Source organism: Taudactylus pleione, unplaced genomic scaffold (assembly GCF_031769625.1).
Source record: "Taudactylus pleione unplaced genomic scaffold, aTauple2 ptg000040l, whole genome shotgun sequence".
NCBI classification, from domain to species: domain Eukaryota; kingdom Metazoa; phylum Chordata; class Amphibia; order Anura; family Myobatrachidae; genus Taudactylus; species Taudactylus pleione.
Window position 1 is genome coordinate 3,168,174 of NW_028284442.1, and position 27,309 is coordinate 3,195,482.

General features: G+C 40.2%; 1 protein-coding gene across 1 annotated transcript in view; it reads left to right on the forward strand.

The window, feature by feature from the left end:
- NEDD1 (NEDD1 gamma-tubulin ring complex targeting factor) overlaps positions 1–10,213 on the forward strand; it is a 77,336-nt gene extending 67,123 nt beyond the window's left edge. The window contains exons 13-15 of the mRNA XM_088453688.1: positions 2,427–2,583; positions 6,360–6,426; positions 7,719–10,213. Coding sequence (XP_088309814.1) covers positions 2,427–2,583; positions 6,360–6,426; positions 7,719–7,823 — 329 coding nt within the window. The 3' untranslated portion in view covers positions 7,824–10,213. The remainder of the gene's footprint in view (positions 1–2,426; positions 2,584–6,359; positions 6,427–7,718) is intronic.
- The last annotated feature ends 17,096 nt before the right edge of the window (positions 10,214–27,309 follow it).

The following is a 27,309-nucleotide window of genomic DNA, read 5'->3' on the forward strand; positions in this document are numbered from 1 at the left end:
TAATTAAATACTTCTGTGTTTCATTATGTGGGTTAAACAATGATACCTGTTGAGGTGAGAATAACAGAATGTAAAAACAATATATGTAACTTTGGCCCTTACAGACATGGACAAATTTGTTGGTACTCTTCCACGAAAATCTATTTTTCTCTGAAATAACTTGAAGCCAATAATTTATATCTTTTCAGTTTATTTACCTACCAAAGGTATACATGAGACAAATAGCTTTTAATTTCATCACTTTTCAGGAGGAATGAAACATTGTTTCTTTGAACTGTATGGGTACCAACAAATTTTTCCACGTCTGTATTTGTATGATTTGCTGTTTAATTTTAATACTCAATTTGTATTTACATAAAGTGCGGAATCTGAATCTGTGTCCTGCAATATTCTTCTGTGAGTTAAATAACTGGTTTATATTGGACTTTTCTATGGGCCTTGTCATTGGCAGCCCATATGAAGCAGCCTGATAAGATTTCTGAGTTAAGGAGCAGATTTCAGCTTACGGTGTTAATAATGTTTGTGTCATATTGTTCAGATAAACCTTTTGCGGAGCAAAAAATGTCTGACACTACTATAATTTATATTAAAAATCCCTCTTTTGTTTATCTTCAGGAGTTTTTGAACAAGTATAAGATAACTATTGCATACCGCCAAGTTATTCAGCATAGTAGAGGCTTGGCTGTTAAGTCTGAACATTGGAAAATCTGTTCTGAGCCACAAACAGAACAGTATTGGCAAGTATTCTTCAGCTATCTTTGCCTAAAGCCGGGTACACACTAGACGATATGTCATACTGTCCACATCGGGCAGTGTGTACACGCTATGTCGCTCACTATGCGCGCTCCTGCACGTAAGCGGCATCGACCATCGGACCTGCGATATAGGCAGCGGGGCCATGCTGTCAAATGCAGCATGGCCCTCGCTGTTTCGCCATTGCTCAATGCTGGCGAACCCACCGCACGACACATCGGCTGAGTACACATCGTTAAGTGTGTACCCAGCATAAGCCATGAGTCTCCGACTGATTTAAGGCCTTTTCTGGTGTTTGTAAGAAAAAAAAGATCTACCCATGTTAGTCACATTTAGCTTGGAAAGGTTCAGCATAACACAACTTCGGATCTCCTTGGAAACTATTTAATGCTTCTGAATTTGGCAGGTGTCTCCTGTTGGCCAGGTAGAGCTAGGGATGTACTGATACCTCGCCATTTTGTAGCTCTTTAAGTACGGCATCCTGGTGTTGATATTTGAATAACTTTGCCATGAAAGTGGTGGAAAAAGCTTGAAGTTCTGTAGCTCTTAAGAAGATCTGATCTGCTTGCCATGCCTCTAAGGTGGTCTGATATGCTTGCTCCATTGTGAACCTGAAGTATTAAGTTTCTATTTGAGATTTTTATACCTTTCTGTTGCAGAAAAAAAAACAAATGACTAACTATTTCCATGTTGTTTTCACTGCTGCACAGCAGTTATCATAGTATCAGGTCTCCAAAAAGTACGTAGCTTTGTCTTATGACAGTCATTTAATAAATATCTTTTGGTTGGCAAGAAGTATCAGGAAAGCTCCACATGACCTCCAAAATTTTCCATACTGACCACTATTCTTATGGTTGTAGAGGAAAAATAGGTACATTGCTTTTGTCAGTCAAAGTGATCATGATTCTTAGGTCTGCAACTAATCCTGGAGGTTTCCTCCGCACATTTCTTTTACACATCTGTTCCCAGTATTAATTCAGCTGGCGTACACTTCATTCAACTCTGTTCTAACGCTGAGTGATACTGCTGCTATCCTGTAGCCTATGCAGTGTAGTGTCATGTTAGCCACTAAACCATTTACTAATTTGTACTTCCGCTAGCATTTTTGTGAACATGGGGATTCCTTTCAGAAGTCCCTGTTACAGTAAATGACAAATACTTGTGATCATAAATAATCAAAACTCTTAATGCATAGGATCTATGGTCTGAGTGCAGGTATCTGTCAATCACTTGCAGATGAAACCTGGTAGAATAGCAGAGAAATGCAAGTTATTGATGTGTTTAAATAGATGAATAATCACTGAGTACCGTAAGTTTAACTGGGACTCCCCTTTTATACCAGCTAATCACAAGTGTTTTTTTCTCCTTTCATTTTGCAGTAGACGTCTTTAGTGAAAAGTTTATTTAAACAGAGCTTGTCATGCTTAGTGGTTTTCATCCTGGATGTCTCCATCTTTAATCATGTCTATCATAGTTGATCCAGTATTTATAAAATCCAAAGAGTGCTTTAATATTTGTCATGTACAACATTATTTAATTTAAAGTCCTTGATTTGGTGAACATTCTACTAAAGTGTATAGCCATTTACATTGAGAATCATTAGAACAAACTGGTTAATGGCATGTAACTTATTTTTTTGCTGTACTTCTAACTCTGTTTTCATATTGTTACAGGTCCAAAGTTACCTACATCAATCAGTACAGAAGTTGCCTTTTCACTGTCAGAAAAAATAGCTGACTCGTTGGCTAGTGAGAAAATTGGAGCCCCTTTAACATCTGTTCAAATTAATTTCATCAAAAATATGATTGAGGAAACTCTTGATGACTTCCGGTAACTTATGTGATTTTGGTTTGTTACAATATAATTTTGAGAAATAAAAACAGCATGATTTCTTTATACTGAAATGTTGGCAAAATTAATATTTTATAGGAGAACAATGTGAATGTCATTGTTACAAACAGCATTGGGTATTTTCCTCCTGCATTCCCATTGTGGATAGAGGGGCAAGGGGCTTGATTCAGAGTTGTATGTAAATCTGATGGTTTGTGTAAAACTCTGATGGTTGCTGATCGACGCGTGTGCAGGATCTGTACTGCTCATGTGCCGATCAGTGTCTGCCAGATCGCTCGCAGTGTCCCCTAAGCTGCAGCATGATTGACATGCTTCAGCTGTTAGGGGGCGGCAACGGTGACCGTTTTACAAAGCGGGGACGTGTCAACTCGTTTTGCAGGCTTGTCGAGGTCAGCGTCTTCTGATGCATATTTCCTGGCCCCAGAAAAGGAGGTACTTCGGCCATTTTGAGTAAGCTTAGGCTTATCCTGTGACATTAACATTTTTTTTTGCATTGCTGCTGCGCCCAAAGACACAGCAGCGATGCAAATAGCGTGCAACTCAGTCCCAATGTTAGAGAAAATTCTCATTTAAGGAGATTGGAGACAAGTAAAAATTAGTAATGTATAACGTGCGGTCACACAAACAATGCATATATGCTCACAAGAGCAATATTCCATGTTTTATTATACCCAGATCTTGAATATTATCTCACCCTTTCACAAAAAAACAGGAAACGGCAGGATAACTGAAATATGGGAGATGCTTCCCTCCATCCTTATTCGGTTTTCCAGCAAACTGCTATACAGTTAGGATACATTTACAGTCAATTGCCATTGTACTACTTGCTACCTACATTATTCAAATAGACCCTTACTGTTCCCTGACTATGAGAGGGGGAGAGTCACTTTTTTTTTCAAATTGGTAAAATATTAAATTTATATTGCTCGCTATAGAAATGTTTTACAGTATGATTTTTTCTAATAACTATTGTGTTATCTCTTGGATATGTTTTAGTCAAAGTGATAAATTAGATACTAAACATTTATCTTTATGCTTTACCATGGAATGATAATTAGCACTAAAATATGTTTAAGTGATTGACTCTGGGTTGACTGAGAGTGAATGTTAGAGAACGTTCCATTTGATGTTTACTAGAATTTTGAAGAGGTTTTTTTTTTTTTTTTTTTGGTAACGTATTAACTGTACCTCATAAACAAATATACCATTTGTACATAATATACCAAACAATTTGTTGCAGCATATCGAAGTCACTGCTTTGTCAGGTACAATTATGTTGTGAGTACCTATGTTTTTTGTATCTAGCGCTATCAACATTTTGGTGAAAAACCTACAGACTGATACGCAAGAGAAAGTAAGCAGACTGAATCTAATTACGGAATTACGGATATGGATTCATTTCCTATGCCATGCCTCTAGAGTAGGTGTGGGGAATAAGCGGCTCTCCAGCTGCTGATGAACTGCACATCCCAGCATGCATTGCAAGTGTTTTAGCATGGCCAAATAACAAAACTGTGGCAAGGCATGATGGAATGTGTAGTTCTACAACAGATGTGGGGCTGCTTATTGCCCACCCCTTCTCTAGAGAAACTAGGATGTTGGCAGGAAGGGGTGTATCATCCACAGTTACAGCTAGAAGGCAATTAATGTTACTTCCTGGTCAACAGATCAAAAAAAACATAACATTGCCTCTTTTCACACCAATACAAGAACAAACAAACTTCCTGTTTATGCTGCTTAGACCACAGTTCAGAGAGGTAAAAACACATTGTCCTGGCGGACAATATATAAGATAAGTAGCAACCAGCCCTGGCAATTTTGTATTTACGGCGATGGTCTTATAAGATTGCCTTGTTCATGACATTAGTCATTTTCCAGCTGATGTCAACATGAAAAGATTTAGTTTTGTCATGAGGGCCAAAGTGCCACATAAAGTTGTCCATGAGCAAACCAGTCTCCACGTAAGTCAACTTCAGCCACATTAAGGTTCTGTCTCTGTGCTTTATGTATTGTCATGCCAAAGCAGACTTTTACCGAGAATTTAAAGAATCGTTTTCACATAAATGAAATAGTAACGGTAAAAAAAAAAAGGGAAAACCTGAAATTTTGTATCCGTAAACAAGGCTTACAGTTTTTCTGGAGAAACCGGATAATACGGATCAATATCTACATTGTATAAAATAAGGTCCATCGTTGTGATATATCTTAACTATTTGGACAATGTAAGTCAAAGCATTTGGATGTCCGTTTTTTTTATGGACTTGCTTCACTAAAGTAGTCACTGCTTGGCTCCCTTTTGTCATACATCAATGTTTCATACCCCTAAACCTTCCTCAACAAATGCTCTATAGAATAGTGACAACTGCATCAAAATCCGTTCAGTATTTTTTGAGATTAGCCCAAACAAACAGACAGATGCCTACCAAGGGCTTTATTTTATACTATGTATAGATTACCTTTTTGTTCTTTCCTACGGTAAATGACGATTTTGTTTGAATTGTGCATTTTGAAAAGCCCTTTATAATAAACTTTTAAAAATACATTGTTTATGAAAGCGTTATATTAAGTTACTGACTATGACCTAAAAGGACCTTTCCTGGTTTTGCACTATATTAGACAGTTTAGCAGATGGGTTTGTGTCTGAAAGTTCTTGAGAAGAGAAGCGACTGACAGTGGGAGTCTGTGACCCGTTCCAATGCTGTGAGCTGTTGGGACTCAGGAGGGCTCTTCTGAACAGATAAAAATCTAACCAGCTGTTAGAACTTGAGGCTTGTGAAACACAGAGCTAAGCCCTTCCATATACTTATTTCCTCTAAGTAAAATCCTTTAATCAATATTGCAACTGAAATTGCAGTGCTAATATGCTGCTGATGATGTTATTAAACCTTTCCATCATGTATCAATATTCCTTAAATTAAATATTTTCCCCATCCACTGCAGAACTCCATTTAAGCTGCAGTTCTGAAGCCTTACAGCTGGTTCTATTGCCATAAAAGTCTTTAGTATTTATGTACAAACAAAGCATATTTTGTACATGTTAAGCATAAAAGTGCCATTTTGATTGATTTATTCACTGCATCCATGCAACTACACTGTTTGATACCAAAATCTTTTGCTTAGTTACACACAGGCTCATGCAGTGGTTCATTTTGTATGAAATATGCACTTTTACTGATACTATGTACTTGGTCTTTATCAAATGATATGGTAAGAGGTCGTAAATGTTACTCAATTATACAGTGGTAATATAATAAGTTTATCAAACTGTTGGGCAAGTGCCCATGTACAACATTTGGTATTCACTTTTTTTTCTTCTAAACTATGTAAGAAAGAAAATAATCTTGCTGATACGGGCAACACCATATCTATTTCTAAAATCTTGGTGACAGCTGTTACGTTAAATGGGTGGTATGTCCATCTTCTGAGGACTTTATCTTATTGTACAATACATACTTCCTGCACATTACGTATGTAAATGTATTGTTTATTTTTGTTGCCTTGGAATAAGACACAACAGCTGTGCATTCTTGATATTGGATGCAATTTATCCTGAAAATAAAGTTGTTTTTCCCAGGTCAACAAAAAAATAAGAGACACTTGTTTGATGATACAAAGCAATGATAAAAGCATAGCAAAATGTCAGTTCTTGATTCAGACTAAAATGAGGGTGAAAGACCCCTTTTGTCTCCTGTGCTTAAAAAAAAATCAAAGTGAAGTTTTAGATCATCTTGTTTGTTTGTTTTTCCCCTTTCTAGGGAAGCCTGTCACAGAGATATAGTCAATTTACAAGTGGAGATGATAAAACAGTTTCACATACAATCGGTATGTATATAGATAAATGGGGTTTTCAGCTCAAATGGAGATGTTAAAAGGTTTATTAAAAAAATATTTAGAAGCCAGTTTCTGAGAAATCAGAACTGTTTATCAATTTTGCGACACTACGCTGTTTTGGTTGATTGGATGGAATACATTGACGTATTGATCTATTTGTGCAGCGTTGATAAAAGCAACACAGGAATTTTGTGTACTGCAGTTATGAGAAATATTTAAATGTACCAGCGGAAGCAACACTAATGACATGCTGCCTCAGCATTTGTTGAGGGAAAGAATTGTAATAAAACTTAATAAAAGGAGAACTGTGAAAAAAGCAGTTAAGAAATTGTATAACATTTCCATATAAGTTACTTGTAGTTAATATTATTTTAATGACCTGTGCTGCTAAAAAGAAGGTTCATTTCACAGCATGTAATAAGACAAGGAGACAGTGCTAGGAAACCATGGTGCAATGCAGAGCTTGTAAAATTAGAAAATGTTGTATGGCAATATATTGCAATGAGAATCCTAGGAGCAGCAGCAGGTTATGCGAGTTGTTGCAGGTGTGCGCTGTGCCTAGTCTGAATCTGGAAGACTTATTCTAAACAGATACTTTTCTAATGCATAACTAGGAGAGAGAGAGAGGTATATTGTCATACATTTTGTATAAAAATGCAAGATTTTAAAATAGTTTTTGCTCACTTCATATGTCAATCTTGCATGATGAAAAACATGGAATGAGTTTGTTGATGCAATATAAATACACTACATATATATGTAAAACTTTCATGCAATGCTGTATCTGCATAAGGAGACAACACAATTAAGCAGCACATATATAATAAGGCAAAATTAAAAAGACATAAAATATCTCTTGCCAACACATTTTATTTTTATTTGTACTTTTCTATTTCATTTGAAGAATAACATTCTTAATCTTTTTGGCACTGATTTCAATACATTTGGAAATCATATAATTTTTGAATTTGTGTACAAACTCCAGTAAATGAAGGTGCATCAATCCTTGCAGACAGCGTAACCTGCTGTTTAACTATCTTTTGTCCCAGAGCTTTTAACATGTTTTCTTTTCTCTTTTTTTTTGGTAAGAGAAATAAATATCTAAATGTATATATCTTTAATATATATAATTTTTTTTATTTATCTATCTGGTCGCAGCTTTTATTTACATGTGTGCATAGTTGTATGTAAATAAAGTGGTGTTTATAAGTAATACATTTGTTTATCTCCACTGTTTCTATTGTATTGTGTCTATACTTTCATTATTTGCTTTTCTCTTTTAGAGTGAAATTCAGATGTTACTCGAAAGATACTCTGTAAATGAAAATTTAGTTGCAGAGATAGAAAAGCTGCGAGAAGAGAATAAAAGGTTACGTGCTAACTTTTAAAAGGAAATTAAGCTTTATAATATAAAAGGGATATTTTTATAGGGGTTTTTCACCATTGTTTTGAATACTAATAAACATTGCTTTGTCACACGGACATAATCCTAGTTGCATAATTAACTGCTTTGGCGTGTTCAACTTCTATGAAGTGTTCATTTGCACTTGTAAAACTTTTTAAAAGTGATTTTGCAGAGAACTGTGACAAAGTGGCACTGTGTGAAAACGGAAGCAGACTCCATATTAAACCTGGATTTCATAATGATCGTGCTTAAAGACAAACATTTACTGTGTGGTATTTTAGAAACTATGTAAATGAATATGTAACTTTGTTTCTGAAATTCACTTCGGTGTCAGGGAGATAGTTTACATGCATACATAAGTGCCTGCTTTTATATGCGGGGTGGTTAATATTTAAAACACCTATTTTTTTGTCTTTATTTTTTTGCCATAATGTTTTTGTGTTTGATGTCCAAAATACAATTAAGAATATTAAAAATCGAGGATTTGAGAAAAAAATCAAACAAATGTCAATATACAGGCGTTTAACATAACTTTGTATTTATTTAGATAATATTGTAAAATATCATTAAATCCACAACTTATTAACATGATCTTGCATATGTTTCTGTTTTCTAAAGTGCAACTTTTGTATTTTGAAATGGAAAAATCCTACTCAATACTGTTTTTTGTTTATTTTAACTCTGGTAGCCGAAATGTGTGAAAGTTAATGTCTTTTGATTTTGTTCTAATTACCCTAAAACTTTTTTTAAATCTGATATGGAAAGTAATTTTATTTAATTCATAAATATAAATGCCATTTTAATCCTCTTCAGCACTACATCAATATTATGTAATAAGAGAAGAAATGGTACTGTGGCTAAGTCTGATTGATGTCTAGTGAAGCATGATAACAAAAATTAAAAGGTGTACCTAGAGAATCAAAGTGCCTTTTATACTGATATTAAATCATTGAATGATTTAATGACCTTGAATTTTAATAAATTGCTTTTATATTCAATCATAGTGATTTTGGCACATTTTCAAGCAGGGTACTTTTTACAGCTCATTATCCATAGATGTTAAGAACAGGTTTTGGAAGCTTATGCTTTTTATGTAACGCAGAAATCACACCAAACTCTTTTACTATTCCATATATCCTTATGTATATTGCATGTTGGCTACCATTCACTAATATTACGCCTAATTAAGTGTACCTGTAATACAGTTATGTTATTGGAAGGAAGAATGATGTATGCAAATAGACATTTAAAATATTTTTATTTATTTTTAAAATTATCTAAAATATAGTATTTTTTTCTTCTATTTTGAAGTGTACCTGTTAAACTTAGGTTTTAATTTTTCTATCATTTTTAGATATTTATATATACTTTATATAGTATATATAATAATTTGCATCATTCCCTCTCCCAATTGGAGCTTGATCCAAATTGATTACACATACTAGTGTCCATTATAAAAGCTTATTATTTTTTTTCCCTCAAAATAAGCTACTATTGTGTTTTTGTATCATGGCTGGATGCCAGAGCACCCGAGGTACACCCATGAAGATATGGAGAGGACATTGTCATGGTTCCAGTGCTGTGTGCTAATGTTGCATTTCCTCCACTTGTTTGACATCTGCAAGTGTAAAAATAATGTTGACCCCCTACCATGTTGGTTTGGTGAAGTAATAAGTAATACCTTTCCATTTTTAACATAAAGCCATCTAGGAAAAGGTTTAAGAATGCAAATCTAGGTTATTGTTGAGACGACAACCATACAACTTAAAATTAATTTTCCACCTTCAGATTACTTAGTTTAATGCTCTGTACATGCCCGGTGTCTAGTTTCCTAATGCAAAATACAGAGAGAAAACCTTAACCAAAGAAATATACAATATGCAGTCCTCTGTCCTATACACTTTTTAGTGAAAATTGTTACGCTCAACTGAATATTAAATGTTTTTTCTTTTTAGAGATTGTTCCAGTTTAACTTAATAAGTCCAACTTTTTCAGTGTGAAATCAGATGTCTAAAATGAATTGATATTGAGAAGACGCTGAGGTGTGAAGTTCATGAAAACTTATAATTTTTTTTAGTTTTTCGTCTTTAGCCTTCTGCTACTGTGCCCATTCACTGACTGGACACTGAAAAAATCTTGGCATGACCGAAAACGTGTATCAGCAAGTCTGAAAATTTGTGGAAATAATTGAAAGCAGCCAATGAAGCTTTAATCCCTTTTCTACAACTGCTCTTAACAGATGCTTGAATTTAATCCTCTGTTTAGTTCTCTGGGTTAAACATAGCATGTGGATTCTACAAAGTGTTTCCATACACCTATGTAAAAGTGACTACCGAAGTGTCAACTCCCAAATTACAGTTTCTTGGAGAATAATATTCTTGTCAGTTTTTTTTTTTTTCTTTTTAAACTTGGTGCTTTGCAAAAGTATTCAAATTATCAGTCAGTTAGGTAGTTAAAGGGCGGTATCCAATTAGCCCTGAACTTCGTTTGGGCGCTAATGGATTCCCAGGGGCTAACCAATTAGCCCCGAAGTCTGCTCGATGCTGGATCTTATCGGGACTTAGAACGGATACTGTGTTTTCTAGTGAAATATCCTATTTCGTCCAAGGTAATATCATAAGGGGAAAAAAAAAATCAGCAAAAAACGGGGATAATCTACGAAAAATCCCTGTTTTTCGCCGATTGCTGCTAAGTGGTTACCCCCCAAAATCTAGGCTAGATACAGATATTTAAATGACAGATTACTCCGTTATTGTTTTTAAGTACTGTAACAATGTTTTTCCTATATCTATCAAATAAAGGTTCAGAAATTGATCCCCTTATTTTGCTGAGTTGCTTAATGTCATCTGGAAAAAAGATTTTTTTTTTTTTAAAGTTTGCTGTGTTGCAGTGAATACACTATGGTGTCTGGTAATGAAAAATGATCACTGGAAAATATCTACTAAGGAGTAGTAGCCATAATATTACTGGGAAATTCAGGTTCTGTTAGTACATCCTCATCCTTGGAATATTTCTCATTTGCTATAACATAGATATCAATCGACAATGGGGTCTATTTACTAAGCCTTGGTTGGAGATAAAGTACCAACTAAGCAGCTCCTGTCATTTTTCATACACAGCCTGTGACATGGCAGTTAAGAGCTGATTGGCTGGTACGTTATCTCTGTTCACTTTATCTCCATCCAAGCCTTAGTAAATAGACCCCAATATTTGTTAGTCCAAACTGTTGACCCCATGTGAGATTCTTTTAAGCCTCCCATTTTCTTGGTCTGGGATGTCATTGCATGTTTGTGGGATGTCACAGGCTGCACGCATTTCTGACAGTGGATGAATTAATTACTTGCTGGTCTGTTGCCTTTGTTATTGAGTTTTATTTCCCCCTGGAGTATTGTGTGCTGCAGTGTATGAGTGGAGATTGCATGTCACAGTTGGGCTGTGTCTAAAGAATGACTCCTACTCAGTCTTGGCAGTGAAAGGGTTAAAAGGCATATGGAAATGACAAAGTGGTTATGGGTTGAAACTGTTTAGTCTGTCACATTGTTTGAAATGAAACCCAACAAACATTAATCAGAGTTTGGGTTTTGAGATTCTGTGTTTCACTTCCAAAAAGTCAACACCCAGTTTTAATCCATCTAACATTTGATGTGTGTATGATGATAGAAGATCGCTTCTAGTGTATTGCACTACAAGCAATGTATTATCAGTCTCACTAGTCTAATAAAGAGTGAGCATATGCTAAAATGAATACTAAGCGCTGGTTGTCAGATTAATTTCTCATTATAGATCATATTGAATTACACTAGCTGTTGGGTGGTGTTTATATGTATCATAAAAACGATAAATTCATAGTCTTAACAAACATTCACATTAATAACAACAATTGTCATTCAAGGGTAGTGGGCACAACAGAGCAGGACAGATGCATTTTCACATTACATGAGTTATTTTGAGTTCATTTTTTTTTTTTAACGGCATATGATATAATCAAAAACAGTAAATAAAAAAAAATTAGCCCCGGGCAGAACAAACATCAAGGAAATAGTATAAAATAATTGGTCATGTACGTTACATAAACACACCCACACACACAAAAACTATAAAACATAGAGAAGTTCAAACCAAAGGTATTGAAATGCTAGCCGATTATTGTTGGAATTTAAGTATTGATGTTTTAAATAATGTTAACCATAATACTACAAACAATGGGGCAATAGCTAGTATAATTTTAATAGAGACAATTATACAGTAGATATTAGAGAGTAAAAAAATAACAGAAGCAGAGTAGAAAAGTAACAAACTCTCAGCAGAGCGAATTTAAAATGAGAATAAAGAAAGATTAAACAAAACAGAGAAGAGGGAAAAAAAAGAGGGTAAGAGAAGGATGGGGGGGGGAGCACATACCCTAGCAGAAGAGGGTCAAAGCATAGTGACCCAAATGCTGGTGTGAGGTGGAAACCTTGTTGGATCCAGGCAGCAGAGTATTCATTAACTGGAACCATGAACCCTGGATCTCATGGAATTTAGGAAGTGGGATGTTCTGGATACTAGTAATATTTTCCACGGAGTCTAAATGCGTTCTGGGGTCCATCTCTCTTAGAGATTTAGCAGCATTATGATGTGGATGAGTAGACGTTCACAAGACTTACTAATTTGTGTAACTGGGCGGATAAGTGAAGCAACTGCTGGGTCCATGGGAAACGTAATGCATGTAAGGCATGTGATCAGGGTCCAGGCTTCTGTCCAGAAATGGAGGATGGGAGAGCAAGACCACCAAATGTGGTAAAAAGTGCCAACTGCTCCACATTGCCTCCCAACATTCCCCAGAAGATCCAGGAAATATAACGTGCAACTTAACGGGCGCTAAGTACCAGCGGGAGTAAACCTTATAACATGTCTCTAGTGGCAATGCTGATTGAAGCTTTTGCAGTCTGGAGGCCAATGGAAGCCCTCATCTCGCTGTCTAGAGAAATCCCCAGGGGTGATTCCAGGCAGATTCATGAGGATCATGGAGACGGATATCTGGAGCCAATGTGGAGTGGTAAAGCACTGAAATATTACCCTTACGGCTTTCAGTGTAGATGCAGTCTTATGAAGGGGCAGCGATGCATAAACGCTGGGACGCTGTATAAAACTATGAATTTGGCAATATTGGAAATAAAGTTTGTCAGAAAAGTGGCATTTGCCCTGGAATGAAGTGGATGCAAGCTTACCAAGGATGTGTGTAAAACTGGTTATGTTATTCGATTTCCATTCGATTTCCAATGGGCTGCCATGCAATCAACACAGCCTGCGGAAAGAGAGGGTGTTTCCAAATTGAGGTGAGGGGAGAAGGGTAGGGGGCTAAATTAAACAATCTACGTTGAGGCTGGTCTGCAATTGGTCTGAAAGTCAACAAATAGTGTCGATATGGCATAAAATAAAGTATAAACTAACCTAACCCTCCTTAGGGGTGCCTAACCCTAACCTCCCCACCAAGTGCTTAACCCTAATCCCCCATTCCCCGCTGCTTAAACCCAAGTCCCCCCGGGGGTGCCTAACCCTCCCGGGGGGGTGCCTAAGTCCCCCCCGGGTGCCCTAAACCTAAAACTCCCCCCTTCCCCCCCTGCTGCTGTCTGCTCGTGGCCTTCGATCGAGATGCCGGCCTCCCGGCATCTGGGAAATGTCAGGCGTCTACATCTAGACGCCCAGCATTTCACCTTTGCCGGGATATAACAGTCGGGAAGCCGGCTGTTGGTATTAAGGCAGCCGGTTTCCTGATTGAATACCCTCTCCTTTGGTGGCCAGGTTATACAGAGTTCAATATCCTACTAAGCTTTTGTGCTTTTCGTAGTTGACTAAGAGCCTATTACACATATATATATATACTGTGTGTATATATGTGTGTGTCACGTATGACGTCATCCGGTATTCCCAGAGTCAGCGGTGGTCCGCTGAATTGGTATCTGCAGCATGGCCTGTCGATTACACCAGGATCCGGAGGACCGTCCATGGTGGAGTTTGATGTTTTAAACTTTGATGTACATGAGCAAATGTTATAAGCACCTGAACAGATCATTTCTGGACATTTCAATCAAAAGACTTCATGCGCATCAGTAGGATTTCTTTGTTTTTATATATATATATATATATATATATAATCAGGTGACACTCATGACAAAGATATGAAGGTATTGCCATACCTGGTCTCCTGCCATATCTTTGTCATGAGTGCCGCCTGATTGTTGTTCCATGCATCGTGATCCCTTAAGGAGTCTCATGTGAGGAAGGCATCGGCTGTTCTGAGAGGTTCTGGTTCTGAGAGGAGTGCTGCTGGAGCGATTTGTTTATATATATATATAATTGTGATATCTTGGGGTAATTAGCTCGGTAGAGGGTGGATTGGTGCAGTGTTTAGGTGCTTAATGAGGGCGTCTAACTCACTTCTTCCTCTCTATAGCTAGTCTGCCAATAAAGTCTCAGCCTGCTTCTCTGCAGGTCTATCGCCGGCTCCAGCCTGGCTTAACTGCCACAGCTATTCAAACACAGTCAGTCAGTCTCTGTGCCTTCCCTGTATCCTCCAGGTATACAGTATACCCTGGCTTCCTCAGCCTGCAGATTCACTGCTTTTATTTTCACACAGTCTGAGAGTTCGGGGTCCCTCCTGCAGGTACAGACCCAGGCCTTCTGGCCCCCCAATGGCTTGCTCAGCTTCACTGGGCTCTCTGGCTGCCACAGTCCCACATAGACTGTCTCCAACAGCAGCCTGACTGGTCTGCCTCATCAGCCCACACCTGAGCGCTCTCCACAAGGCAGCCCATACACATCTTCCCACAATGCTTTTGTTCTCTGTGTAGGCGAATCTCTCCTGCCACACACACAATCTGCTGCTCACCAGCACCATCTCTGGTGATACTGCCACTATATATATATATATATATATATATATATATTTACACACACTACCATTCAAAAGTTTGGGGTCACCTAGAAATTTATAGAACTGGCCTTCCTTTGAGCTAGTTGAGTATCTGGAGCATCACATTTGTGGGTTCGATTATACTCTCCAAATGGCCAGAAAAAGAGAGCTTTCATGTGAAACTCGACGGTCTATTCTTGTTCTTAGAAATGAAGGCTATTCCATGCGAGAGATTGCCAAGAAACTGAACATTTCCTACAACAGTGTGTACTACTCCCTTCAGAGAACACCACAAACAGGCTCTAACCAGAGTAGAATGAGAAGTGGGATGCCTCTGTGCACAACTGTGCTAGAAGACAAGTACATTAGAGTCTCTAGTTTAGTTTTAGTAATAGACTCCTCACATGTCCTCAACTGGCAGCTTCATTAAATGGTACCCTCAAAACGCCAGTGTCAATGTCTCCAGTGAAGAGGCAACTCCGGGATGCTGGCCTTCTAGGCAGAGTGGCAAAGAAAAAGCCATATCTGAGACTGGCCAATAAAAGGTGAAGATTAATATAGTCAACAGAACACAGACATTGGACAGAGGAAGATTGGAAAAAAGTTATGGACAGACGAATCGAAGTTTGAGGTGTTTTGATCACACAGAAGAACATTTGTGAGATGCAGAACAAGTTAAAAGATGCTGGAAGAGTGCCTGACACCATCTCTCAAGCATGGTGGAGGTAATGTGGTGGTCTGGGGCTTCTTTGGTGCTGGTAAAGTGGAGATTTGTTAAAGGTAAAAGGGGTTTTGAATAAGGAAGGATATCACTCCATTTTGCAACGCCATGCCATACCCTGTGGACAGCGCTTGATTGGAGCCAATTTCCTCCTCCAACAGGACAATGACCCAAAGCACACCTTTAAATCATGCAAGAGCTAATTAGGGAAGAAGCAGGCAGCTATTATTCTGTAATGGAGTGGCCAGTGCAGTCACCAGCTATCAACCCCATTGAGCTGTTGTGGGAGCAGCTTGACCATATGGTAAGCAAGAAGTGACCATCAAGCCAATCCAATTTGTGGGAGGTGCTCCAGGAAGCGTGGGGTGAAATTTCTTCAGATTACCTCTACAAATTAACAGCTAGAATACCAAAGAGCTGCAATTCTGTAGTTGCTGCAAAAGGAGCATTCTTTGACGAAAGTAAAGTTTGAAGGACAAAATTATTATTTCACATAAAAATCATTATTTCTAACCTTGCCAATGTCTTGACTATGTTCTATTCATTTTGCAACTCATTTGATAAATAAGTCAGTTTTCATGTAAAACATGAAATTGGATAACCCCAAACTTTTGAACGGCAGTGTGTGTGTATATATGTATGTGTGTGTGTGTGTGTGTGTGTGTGTATATATATATATATATATATATATATATATATATTTTGCATTGTTATGTGACTTATGTAAGTTCTGCTTTGTGTTATACTGCCTTTTTTTATTCCTGAATAGCTGTCAGTTATAACTATCACTTCTATTTCTCCTCATAACCCTCTGCTACAGGTGTGTGGGTTATTTTGGGGTGAGCACTGTCACATTGTATTGCATAACATTAACTTTATGTCTAAAGATAGGGAGAAGCAAGAGACTAAAGCCCCTGTGTTGGTTTCATGTATGGCCTGTCAGATGGGCTTGTCCCCTCAGGATTTCATACAGGATGGATTGTGTGGTTGCTGTTATATGAAGCCACCACATCATTCCAGCCTATCAACTCCAGGGCAGGAACCACCTTGGGCTTCCTTTTCTCAGATTAAGGTGCAGGTTGTGAACCGTTTATCTACTTCCACGCCCACCCCTACTATGGGGTACCCTCAGCAGCTACAGTCTGCGATGTTCATGCCTCCTATGCATCTGTCCTGGATGGATGTTTATGCCCACTCAAGCCAGAGTATGACTCTGTACCCTACTGCATTTGAGCAAATGCTGCAAGCAGACAGGCCGGTAGTACCTAAAACCAGAAGGCAGTTGGCTTTTTCCTATTAGTCCGTCCAGCCTGTAGATTCTGATGCATCTTCAGATGAATTTGAAGAGGTAGGCTCCTCTCATGAGTCTCTCTCAGGGTAGGAGGACCATCTAGCAGCAGTGGATGTTCCCTCCTTGATAAGGGTGGTCAAAACTATTTTAAACATAGATAGTGAAGAGCCAGAACCTAGGAAGGCTCCGTTGTTCATGTACCAGAGGGTCGTTAAGGCTGAGTTTCCCAAATCTGAGCAACTCTCTCAACTTATGGGGGAAGCATGGAGTTCTCCTGACAGACTATTCCATGTTACAAAGAAGGTTACAGCTTTATACACTCTCCCACCTCGCAAATGTGCTAAATGGGAAGTTCCGCCTACTATGGATGCTTTTTGCCCATACCATCTGCATTCTCCCTTAAGGATTCCACAGATAGAAGGCTTGAGGCCTGTCTCAAGGTATTTTTTTCTCTGTCAGGAGCTGTTACCCGCCCGGCCATGACTACGACCTGGTTGTCTAAGGCCATTGAAGAATGGACAGAGGCACTGGTAAATACTCTTCCAGAGGCTTCCAGGGAGCAGCTGACTAGTCCTATATCAAAGAGGCAGCCTCCTATTTTGTGGAGGCGGCATTAGACGCCTGTGTTCTGGCTTCTAAGGCTTCAGCTACCTAAGTTGTTGCTTGCAGAGCCCTATGGTTAAGGGCCTGGAAAGCAGATGAAGGTTCCAAGAAGGCTCTGGAATCCCTGCTGTTTATGGGAGGCATACTGTTTGGCACAGAATTGGATAAGATTGTGGCTACTCTGGCAGCTTCTAAAGCGACCGGTCTGCCTTCATTCACTTTTCCTTGGGGTAGTCGTTGGACCGTCTTCCATTTAGAAACCCACGTCTCGTAGGAGACCGCAAACTAAGGTTTTGGGCAATCAGACGTCCGGCTTCCAAGTCAGACTACAAACCCTCGGCCTGATGGGGCGGGCCTCCTCCTGGGAAGGCCGACTTCTTCAGTTTTCAGATGCCTGGCATCAGACAAGACGCCTGGGTCCAAGAAGTGGTCTCTCGAGGGTACGCCCTTACTTTCTGGAAAAGTCCCTTGCAAAGGTTTTTCGGCACTGCTCCTCCTTCGGAATCTACCAAGGCCTTAGCCCTCCAGCATGCCATTCGTTCCCTGCTAGGTTCATGTGTGATAATCCCAGTTCCGTTGAATCAGCAAAGAAAGGGTTGTTATTCCATTCTATTTTTGATCCAGAATCCCAATGAAAGGCCTCAACATACAGTATTTATCCGGGTGCCCAAGTTCCATATGGAAACTCTTGGGTCAATTGTTCTGGCATTGGAACCAGGGGATTTTATGGTGTCCTTAGACATTCAGGATGTGCATCTACATGTGCCATTTATACCTTCCTACCAAAGGTTGCTGCGGTTTGCTGTTCTGCAGCAACATTTCCAATTTCAGGTGCTGCCTTTTTGTTTGTCAACAGCCCCGCGGGTCTTTACCAAAATAATGGCAGTAATGACTGCCTACCTCAGGCGTCAGGGAGTCAGAATACTGCCATACCTGGACAACCTCCTTATATTGTCAGTCTCCAGATGTATTACATCTCAGACTGACGATTGCCTGCCTACACAGACCCGGCTGGATTATAAATTGGAAAAAGTTGTCGCTTTTTCCAGTACAGCAAATCGTGCATTTATGTACACTCCTGGATTCTCTGGCACAATGGATATTTCTGCCAGTTGACAAGATTTTGGCCCTTCAATTACGGGTTCACAGATTTCTCCGCAATCAGATATTGTCTATCCACTCAGCAATGCAGGTTCTGGGGTCCATGGTGTCCACCTTCGACATGAGAGCTGATCCTCTCCCGGTGGAGCGGAGAGTACCAGTTAACGAAGTCACAGACGATCCATCTTTCTCCAGAGGTTCGGCTTTCACTCTCATGGTAGCTGAAGATGTCTTGTCTTAACAGGGGTCGCCCCTACTGGATTCCAGATTGGGTGCTCCTCACTACGGATGCCTGCCTCCGCCGATGGGGCACAGTGATGGGTCTTCACACCTTTCAGTGAAGATGGATGACCAAGGAGGGTCACCTATCCATAAACCTCCTGGAACTTTGTACAGTATACAGGGCACTCGTTCAGGCACAGGATATACTAAAGGGCAGGCCTGTCCAGATACAGTTCGAAAATGCGATTGCAGTAGCCTACTGTACCTCAACCATCAGGGAGGCACGGGAAGTCTGGTAGCCATGGCGGAAGTGACAAACATTCTGGTCTGGGCAGAATGTCATCTTCCAGCAATCTCTGCAGTATTCATACCATGAGTCCTCAACTGGTAAGCGGACTTCCTAACTCGTCAGAATATACACACCGGGGAATGGGCTCTTCATCCGGATGTCTTTCAGATCCTAGTGGACAAATGGGAACTACCGGAGGTAGGCCACAACCACAAGGTTCTCAGGTACGGGTCCAGAACCAGGGATCCTTCGGCTGATTTTGTGGACACTCTAGCAGTGAGGTGGGACTTCAAGCTACCGTATCTTTTTCGTCTAATCTCCCTCCTCCCAAGGGTCATCAGGAAATTCAAGCAGAAGGGTGGAACAGTAATACTAATAGCCCCTGCTTGGCTCAGACGTCATTGGTTCACCGACCTTCAGAGTCTCTCCATAGACACACTATGGCCGTTTCCTCTAAGGCCGAACCTGTTAACACAGGGTCCCTGACTGTATCTGTCTTTGACGGCGTAGCTCTTGAATCTTCCAACTTAAGAGCCAATGGTTTTACTACTTCTGTAATTCCGATGATGCTTAGGGTGCTGAAGCCTTCCTCTGCCCGAATCTATTACAGAATTTGGCACTCATATTTTCAATGGTCTAGTCATCGAAAATATACTGAAGTCTTTAGGGTCTCACGAGGGCTTACCTCCAGGCTGGGTTTGACCGGGGTCTCCACCTGGCCACCCTGAGAGTCCAGTCATCTGCACTCTGTTTGGTTTCAGCAACGGATTGCCGCGCTGCCTGATGTGAGGACATTTTTTTTCAGGGTGTTCTGAGGGTTCAGCCTCCCTTTGTCCTTCTGGTAGCTCCGTGGGATTTGTCTTTGGTTCTCAGGGCTCTACATGCTCCCCCATTTGATCAACTAAAATCAGTAGACCTTAAGTGGTTGACAGCGAATATAGGTTTTTCTTCTTGCGATCTCCTCTGCCCACAGGGTCTCTGATTTGGCTGTGCTTTCTTGTCGCTCTCCCTTTCTGATTTTTCATCAGGATAGAGCTGTTCTTCGTACCAGGGTGGGTTACCTTCCTAAGGTAGTATCCCACTTTCATGTAAATGAAGAAATAGTGGTTCCAGTCTTCAGACCTCTCTGTAGGTGAAGCTTGTCTGGATGTGGTGCGTACCCTTTAAATATCTACGTGGATAGTGCCAACTCCTTTAGGAAATCGGATTCTCTTTTTGTGTTGTATGGCTCTCATAAGCGAGGCTGGCCAGCTAACAGACAGACTAGATGGCTTCTTATGACGATTTCTCAGGCTTACACACAAGCTGATCTCTCTGTTCCAAACACAGTGACTCGATCTGTGGGACCATCGTGGGCATTTCGTCATGGTGCCTCTGCTTAACAATTGTGCAAGGCAGTCACGTGGTCTTCTGTCCACACTTTTCTCAAATTTTACGCCTTTGATACTTTTGCCTCTCAGGATGCTTCCCTTGGGCGCCGGATTCTACTTTCTGCTAAACTGGAGTGTCCCCACCCTTAAGGGAACTGCTTTGGGACATCCCCAAGGTAGTTTCTGTGGACCCTATGGAACCCGAATAAGAAAATAAGAGTTATGGTATAACATACCTTTTTGTTAAGTTTTTGTTAACAACTTTTTCGAGGTTCACAGGGCACCCACCCTAACGCCCCTGGTGTTATTGGGTAATCTTTTTTTTCTTTTTTATTTCAATGATTCCCTCTTCTTAGAGTGTATCTGGTGTACAATTGTCCTTTCTCCTCTTTCCTTTTGCTGCCTTGGGTTTGGTAACAAACTAAGCGCCTGTAGCGGGGTATATATGGAGTGCATCCTGGGAGCTAAAGCTTGTAACTTTGGTTTGGTGCCGGGATCACTCCAACCACATACCCCAAGGTAATTCCTGTGGCTCCTATGGACCTCGAAGAAGAAGAGTTAACAAAGGTATGTTATACCATAGCTCTTACTATACATTTGTGCAGCATAATAGTTGTGTTGGATCAGCAGGCAGAGACCTCCCACTGATACAGGTTTAGCCAATTGAGAACTGGATAGTCTAGTTTTACATACACAGCAAACAAAGATATTATTGTTTCTACAGTATTTTCAGCACTGAAGTCATACATAGACTGAGGGGGTCTGGGGGAGATTAATTTTAATAGTATTAATTAAGCCAAAGGAAAAAGTGCTGTTTCCAACTGTCAGTCACGAAACAATGTGCAGAAAAGAGGGGAGTACAGTAATTGGCCTGATGCAGTGGAGAGTCAGATTTAGTGAGGATGCTGCCCAGGTAGCGGATGGAGGAGAGCCTCCACTGGAAATTTGGACTTAAGAATAGAGAAGGCTGCGAGGGACGCACAAGGCCAGCGTCTCCGACTTAGATTCATCAATTTTATATCCCGACATGGAACCATATTGGACAAGTACCGAATACAGGTTAGGGAGGTAGGGTAGGGGATACAACAAAGTGAGCAGATGTCATATGCAAAAATAAATGTTATACTTCCTGAAATCAAGACCAATACACATGATTTTTTTTAATTCACATTAATTTTATCCGTCGGGCTCAATGCATATAGCAAACAGTAGGAGCAAAAGCGGGCAACCCTGACACTTCCCATTTCCCAAGCCAAACCTGCCTGAGCTGATACTGTTTGTCACAATAAGGGGTTGTGATACAAGGCCTGTAGAGCATTGAGAAAATTGCCACAAAACTAAAAAGCTGACAGTGTGTGAAACTATCAAATGCATTCTCCGCAGCTAAGGCTACAACAACAGAAGCTGTATTTTAGTGCTGATGTGGTGGATTAAATTTATAGTCCGTCTTGTGGTGTTGAAAGCTTGTACTGGGAACAAAAGCCATTTGGTCAGGGTCTGTCAGAGAAGCTAAGATCCTGTTCATTCTAATAGCCAAAACCTAAGAGTTTCATGTAGCAGGAAAATGGGACAATAATTAGCACAATCTGTGGGATTCTTGCCTGGTTTAGGGACCATGATAATGTGGGAGACTGGAGTCAGGATGAAAGGGAGCCCCATGAAGTACAGTGTTGAACACCTGAACCATGTGAGGAACTATATTTGGATAAATAATTCATAATCCATTGGAAACCCATCAGGGTGGTTTCTGCATCTTCAATACATTGGAAAGAATCCTCCTCAGTAATATCAGTGTTAAGGGAGTTGATGGATGCCAGGGACACTTGCGGTAAAGTACAGGTCTTGAGGTGCTCAATGTCTTTCATGTAGGGCAACATCTGCTGACAAGTCTATATTATGTGTTTGTAAAAATGACAGTGTGGTTAATGTGGGAGGGGTCATAAAGTAAATCACCCTTTTTATGTTTGATGGCATTTATTGCCAGAGTGGATGTTTTGCTTTTAATTGATTTGTCTGAGAGTGTGTGGACCTTGTTCCCTTTGTCATAAAATGTCTGGTTGGCCTACTGGAGACTGCGCTCCGTACGTTCTGCCAGAATGTTCTGCACTTCAGATCTGAAGGTGGTGAACTGACAGAAAGGTAGACGAATGGGTGCATTTTTTTTTCCTGCTCTATTTGGGCAATTTGGATCATGAGAGCATCAAATTAGACTGACAGAATTTTCTTATGATGGGGGGAAGCAATTGTAATGATTTTGCTGTGAAAAGCCACCTTGTGTGCCACATGGTGGGGTCATGACATCTTCCAGTTAGATTGATCTCAAATAGTCTTGAAGCTTAGACTGAATAAGGTCCTGGATGTGTTTGGAGCTTCAAGAGTGTTTTGTTCAGTCTCCAAATGGGTCTTCCACTTCTGCCTTCCAAGTAGCCGAAAGTTGCCAAAAGAATAGTTTTCATACTGAGGTTGATTTGGGAGTAATAGTATGTCATGGGGTTGGAATAAAAAGTATAATTTCAGATGTTAGGGTTAGAAGCCCTCCAAATATCAAACAGACCAGCCTACCCAATGCTTGGGGAACAGTGTGGTGCCCAGAGTTATTTAAGGATGGTGAGAGGACAGTGTTGATTAAAAAAAAAAAAAAAAAAGAGCACAGAGGTTAGCAAGAGTTAGTTCTTTGCATCCCATCCTACCAATTAACATGAACTTAACATGAGATACCAACCCTCTAAATCCATTTTAGAGCCCGTAAGCACAAACAGAACGGAACTAAGGATAAATATAGCTACACCATTGCACTTAGACATGGCTGGAGTAAAACACTACTAGGAAGTGTCTCTAGGTCAGTGATAGGTATTCACCCTTCTTAAAATGTTTCTTGCAACAAAAAATGTTCCCAGATAGTGATCTAAGCGAGGAAAAACAGATTTGAGAGTTTCTGAGGGTTATTTCACCCTTTTGTATTGATAGACATATAAAAGGCATTGTGGGTCACTATTCCAACGAATAGTGTGGTAAGTAGGGGAGTTGAAAAGGTGAGAAAAGGAAAAATTTTATGGAAAATTAAAAAAGCAGCTCAGAATCCCAAAGTTAGGAAAGTTTCCACTCGGAGCCCGAGGGAGAGAGATGCAAGAAAACTGGAATAAATGCTGGTTGTCTAGGCCCCGCAGCTTTTGGGACAGTAAATCCCAAAGTGGGGAGTTTGTGGCCTAAATACGGGCGGAAGGCACCCACCCAGAGTAAAATAACCAATCCGTTCTAGAAGGACAAAAAGTGATTAACTAGATTTATAACTAATCAGAGGAAATAGTATAAACTGGAACATATTGCCATATGGCTGGCAGAATATATAGTTAACACAAAGATAGTAGTAACAATATTGGTATTTTAATGTTAAATATGTATAAGGAACATTAGTAATGTATATACATATAGGAAACAAAGAAACAAAACTTGCATGTAAGATTGTGTCAGATGATTTCAGTCCATGATCTAGGAAATGACCATTATCTGTAACTGAGCAACTTTTAAGAAGAGCAGATCCATAAAGTCAGTCATGTGGTGTCAGTCTGGCATTCTCGGAATGGTGATGTGTGGGCTGGGATAGCAAGTTGAGTCTATGGAGCTTGCCTCATCCACTGTGTGAATGAAGTGCTACCTGCCATTAATCTGGACTTGTAAGCGGATAGGCAACCTCCACTTGTATTGACAGCCCAGATCACAGGGAACAGCAGTTATTTCCTTGAGGTCACAATGTTTGTCGATGTCGGACGGGGCCAGATACTGAAATATTTGGATTTTAGTAACCTTCAGAGTTCTGGCTTGACATAGAAGTTTGATGTTTGGTCTTGTAGGAAAGCAATTTGAGGAGAACATCCCAAAGAGGTTCCTGTCACGAAACTAGGAGTGATAGTTGTAACCGTGGAGTTAGAAGTGAGGGTTTAGGATGAGGAGGGTATCTAAGGCAAAGAACCTGTATATATGTCTTCATCCACTAGCACCAGACGTTGACAAGACCTGGTCAAAGGTGTGGAATCTAACCTATCGGGAGGTTTCTCCAGTGACCCCTCCAAACGGGATATGGGTTTTAGCTGCAACCGATAGGCAGGTCACGGTCCTTTGGTCAGGTGTCTGATGCTAATGGGGACAAATGGATAAACATATATACAAACTAGAGGACACAGGTGGACGTGCTGATAATTGTAACGTGATCTGTGATGAGAGCCGAAAACAGTGTGGGAATAAATGAGAGAGTTCACTAGTACTGGTATCAGATGCAGAAGACAGAAATAAATACTGAAATCCTGGTAACATGGAGTGCTAATAACAGCTGGTATCTGGACGCATGAGATAGTGATAGGATTTCACTAGTACAAGTATTCAAACGTGGGAGATGATAAATACTGAGGACCAATTGTATACGGAAAGAATAATACTGGTACCTTGATGCTTATGGAGATAATAGTCCGGAGCACTGGTATCTGCCATGAAGTCTGGAGCTAAACACTGAGTAAGATGCACTCAATTGCATAGAGAAGCAGAGAGCTGAATGCAGACATGTGCTTGAAATGCCAGAGGTTCAGCTGAGAACTAATTAGCAATCGGCAAGTAAGCTGACACCACAGCACACAGGGAAAAAGTCAGGGAACTGAATAGCTTACTATAACAACTGATAGCTGAGGAGTAAAGGAATTATCCACACTGAGAATTGGAGACAACCTAGGGAATACTGAGTACCATGGCGTGTACTGCTCTGGAAGTCCAATGAAAGATCACCGGTAATCCTCTCTGAGAACTGGAGACAGCCTGGTAAACACAGAGTACAATGGTGAAGCCTGGAAGCATACACAGTAGTAATCACTGGCGAATTGAAGTTGTTCAGGCAACTATCTGCTTCAGGAGACAGACTTAAATACCCCTAGGCAGTTGGTCATTGGATTGTGAGATCAGCTGACAGACCGCAGGACTGCCATTGTGGGAGACTAGTCAGATGACAGATTACCATGGCTGCGCCCATGTCCGCCACCACGGAACCCAGGACGCACGCATGAAAGCCCTAGCACTCCTTGGGGAGACTACTCAGCCCACCACTCACCTCCACGCCTGGCGTCTGGACACCTGAGAGCCCGAAGACTCCGGCACAGTGGTAAGTAGCGACCGATCCCAGGCCGCATTCCTGATGGTTCCGTGTACTTAGGCTTTGGACGTAAGGCACGATGGGCCATTTCAAAGGACGGGATGGCCATCAAGGGAAGGAACCAGAGCAGTAAAGAGATGAGTTAGATAAGAACCTAGATCTGCAACAACATCTGACGCTGGGATGTTTTGGAGCCAAAGATTGATATAGCGTTCTCTAAGTCCTCATTCTTTTCACAGATTAATTCCAACTAAATAGTCCAGATCTTCAGTAGTAGAAACTTGGAACTCCTGGGAAAAGCCAGCACATGACTCAAGGGCAGCGGTGGAGTGGTTTAAGGCAGCAATTTCAGACTTTAACTCCCCAAATGCCTGTATAGGAGACAACTGGAGAGAACACACTGGAAATGTTGCTAGTTGCTTAAGAATTCAAGAGAGTATCTACAAAAGAAATTTCCAAATGAAGCAGCTTGTGAATCCAAAAGAGTACACAGAAGGAAGGTCCAAATGAAACCAGCTTGAGAATTAGCAGAGTCTCCACAGGAGGAAGAATATAGTACAGGACTGTAGCAGTCAGGCTGTCTAGCATAAGTTCAGACAAGGATCTGACACTGCTGTGAGAGAAAGGGGTTTAAATAGAGAGCTCAATCAGAAAGGGAGAACCCCATTGGAGCACGGCTGATAGTGGCATGTTCCCCCCTGTCAAGGTTACTTGAGTTTGCTCCAACAAGATTGCAGCTGCTAGAGTCCAAAGAGGAGGAACTGCTGGCAAGTTTGGCAGGAGTGTAACAGGACCGCAAACCAGCCAGGTCTGTCGCAAATTACTCTGACATTGCCAGCATGACAGTACCTTACCTTTTAAGGGTGGACCCTGAACAGTCTAATAAAGTTGTTTTTTTTAGGAAACTCTTGCTTACATTTTTTAAGTAGATGGGGATGGATTAACCGAAGAGCATTATTTGAGGCCATATCCTTTCCATTCAATAAGGTTTGTAGTTTCCCATGAGGAACCCTAGAATCTAAAAATATGTTGTACTTCAAATTCATTAGAATTTTTGACAGAAACCACAATCTTCTCATGTAAGAAGGAATAATAATTAATAACTAGATGTTTAAGTAGCGAAACATGGAAGGCATTGGGAATACAAAGTGATGACATAACTAGCTTCAAGGCAACTGGATTAATGACCCAAGTAAACTTGAATGAGCCAATAAATCTTGGGGCCATTTTCATAGGTTGCCCCAAAGATTTTTGATAGACAACCACACTGTGTCTCCAATTTCATAATTTTGGGAGCCTCACCTTTTTTCAGCAAAGAAATTATAGTGAGAAGATCTTCTTGAGTTCCTCCTTGACTCCTTGCCAGCTTTGGAAAAAATGTATGAGTTAAGAATTTGCTGCTGGGACCTCAGTTGGTGTTAGAGGAGGAAGATGGGTAGGTTGGTGGAATGGAGTCAAACCCAAGGAGGAGTGGAAATGAGTGGGCAAATTCAGCCCATGGTAGTAGATCAACCCAATCATCCTGGAAGGCAGATATTAACAACTGAAAGTAGTATTAGAGATCCTGATTGACTCTCTGTTATTCAGTTGGTTTGTGGGTGATACTTGGAAGAGAAGCTTAGAATCGGTAGGCTTTCATATATAGCCCTCCAAAACTTAGTCAAAAATTAAAAAAATAATTTCTTTGGTACAGCCAAATATTTCCTTAAACACCAATTTAGCCAGGGTAGGAGCAGAAGGAAGGCTAACAAGGGGAATGGAGTTGGCCAGTTTAGAAAACTGGTCTTTTACCACCCAAATGGTTTCAAATTTCCCTGATTTAAGACTGTCTGTAATAAAATCC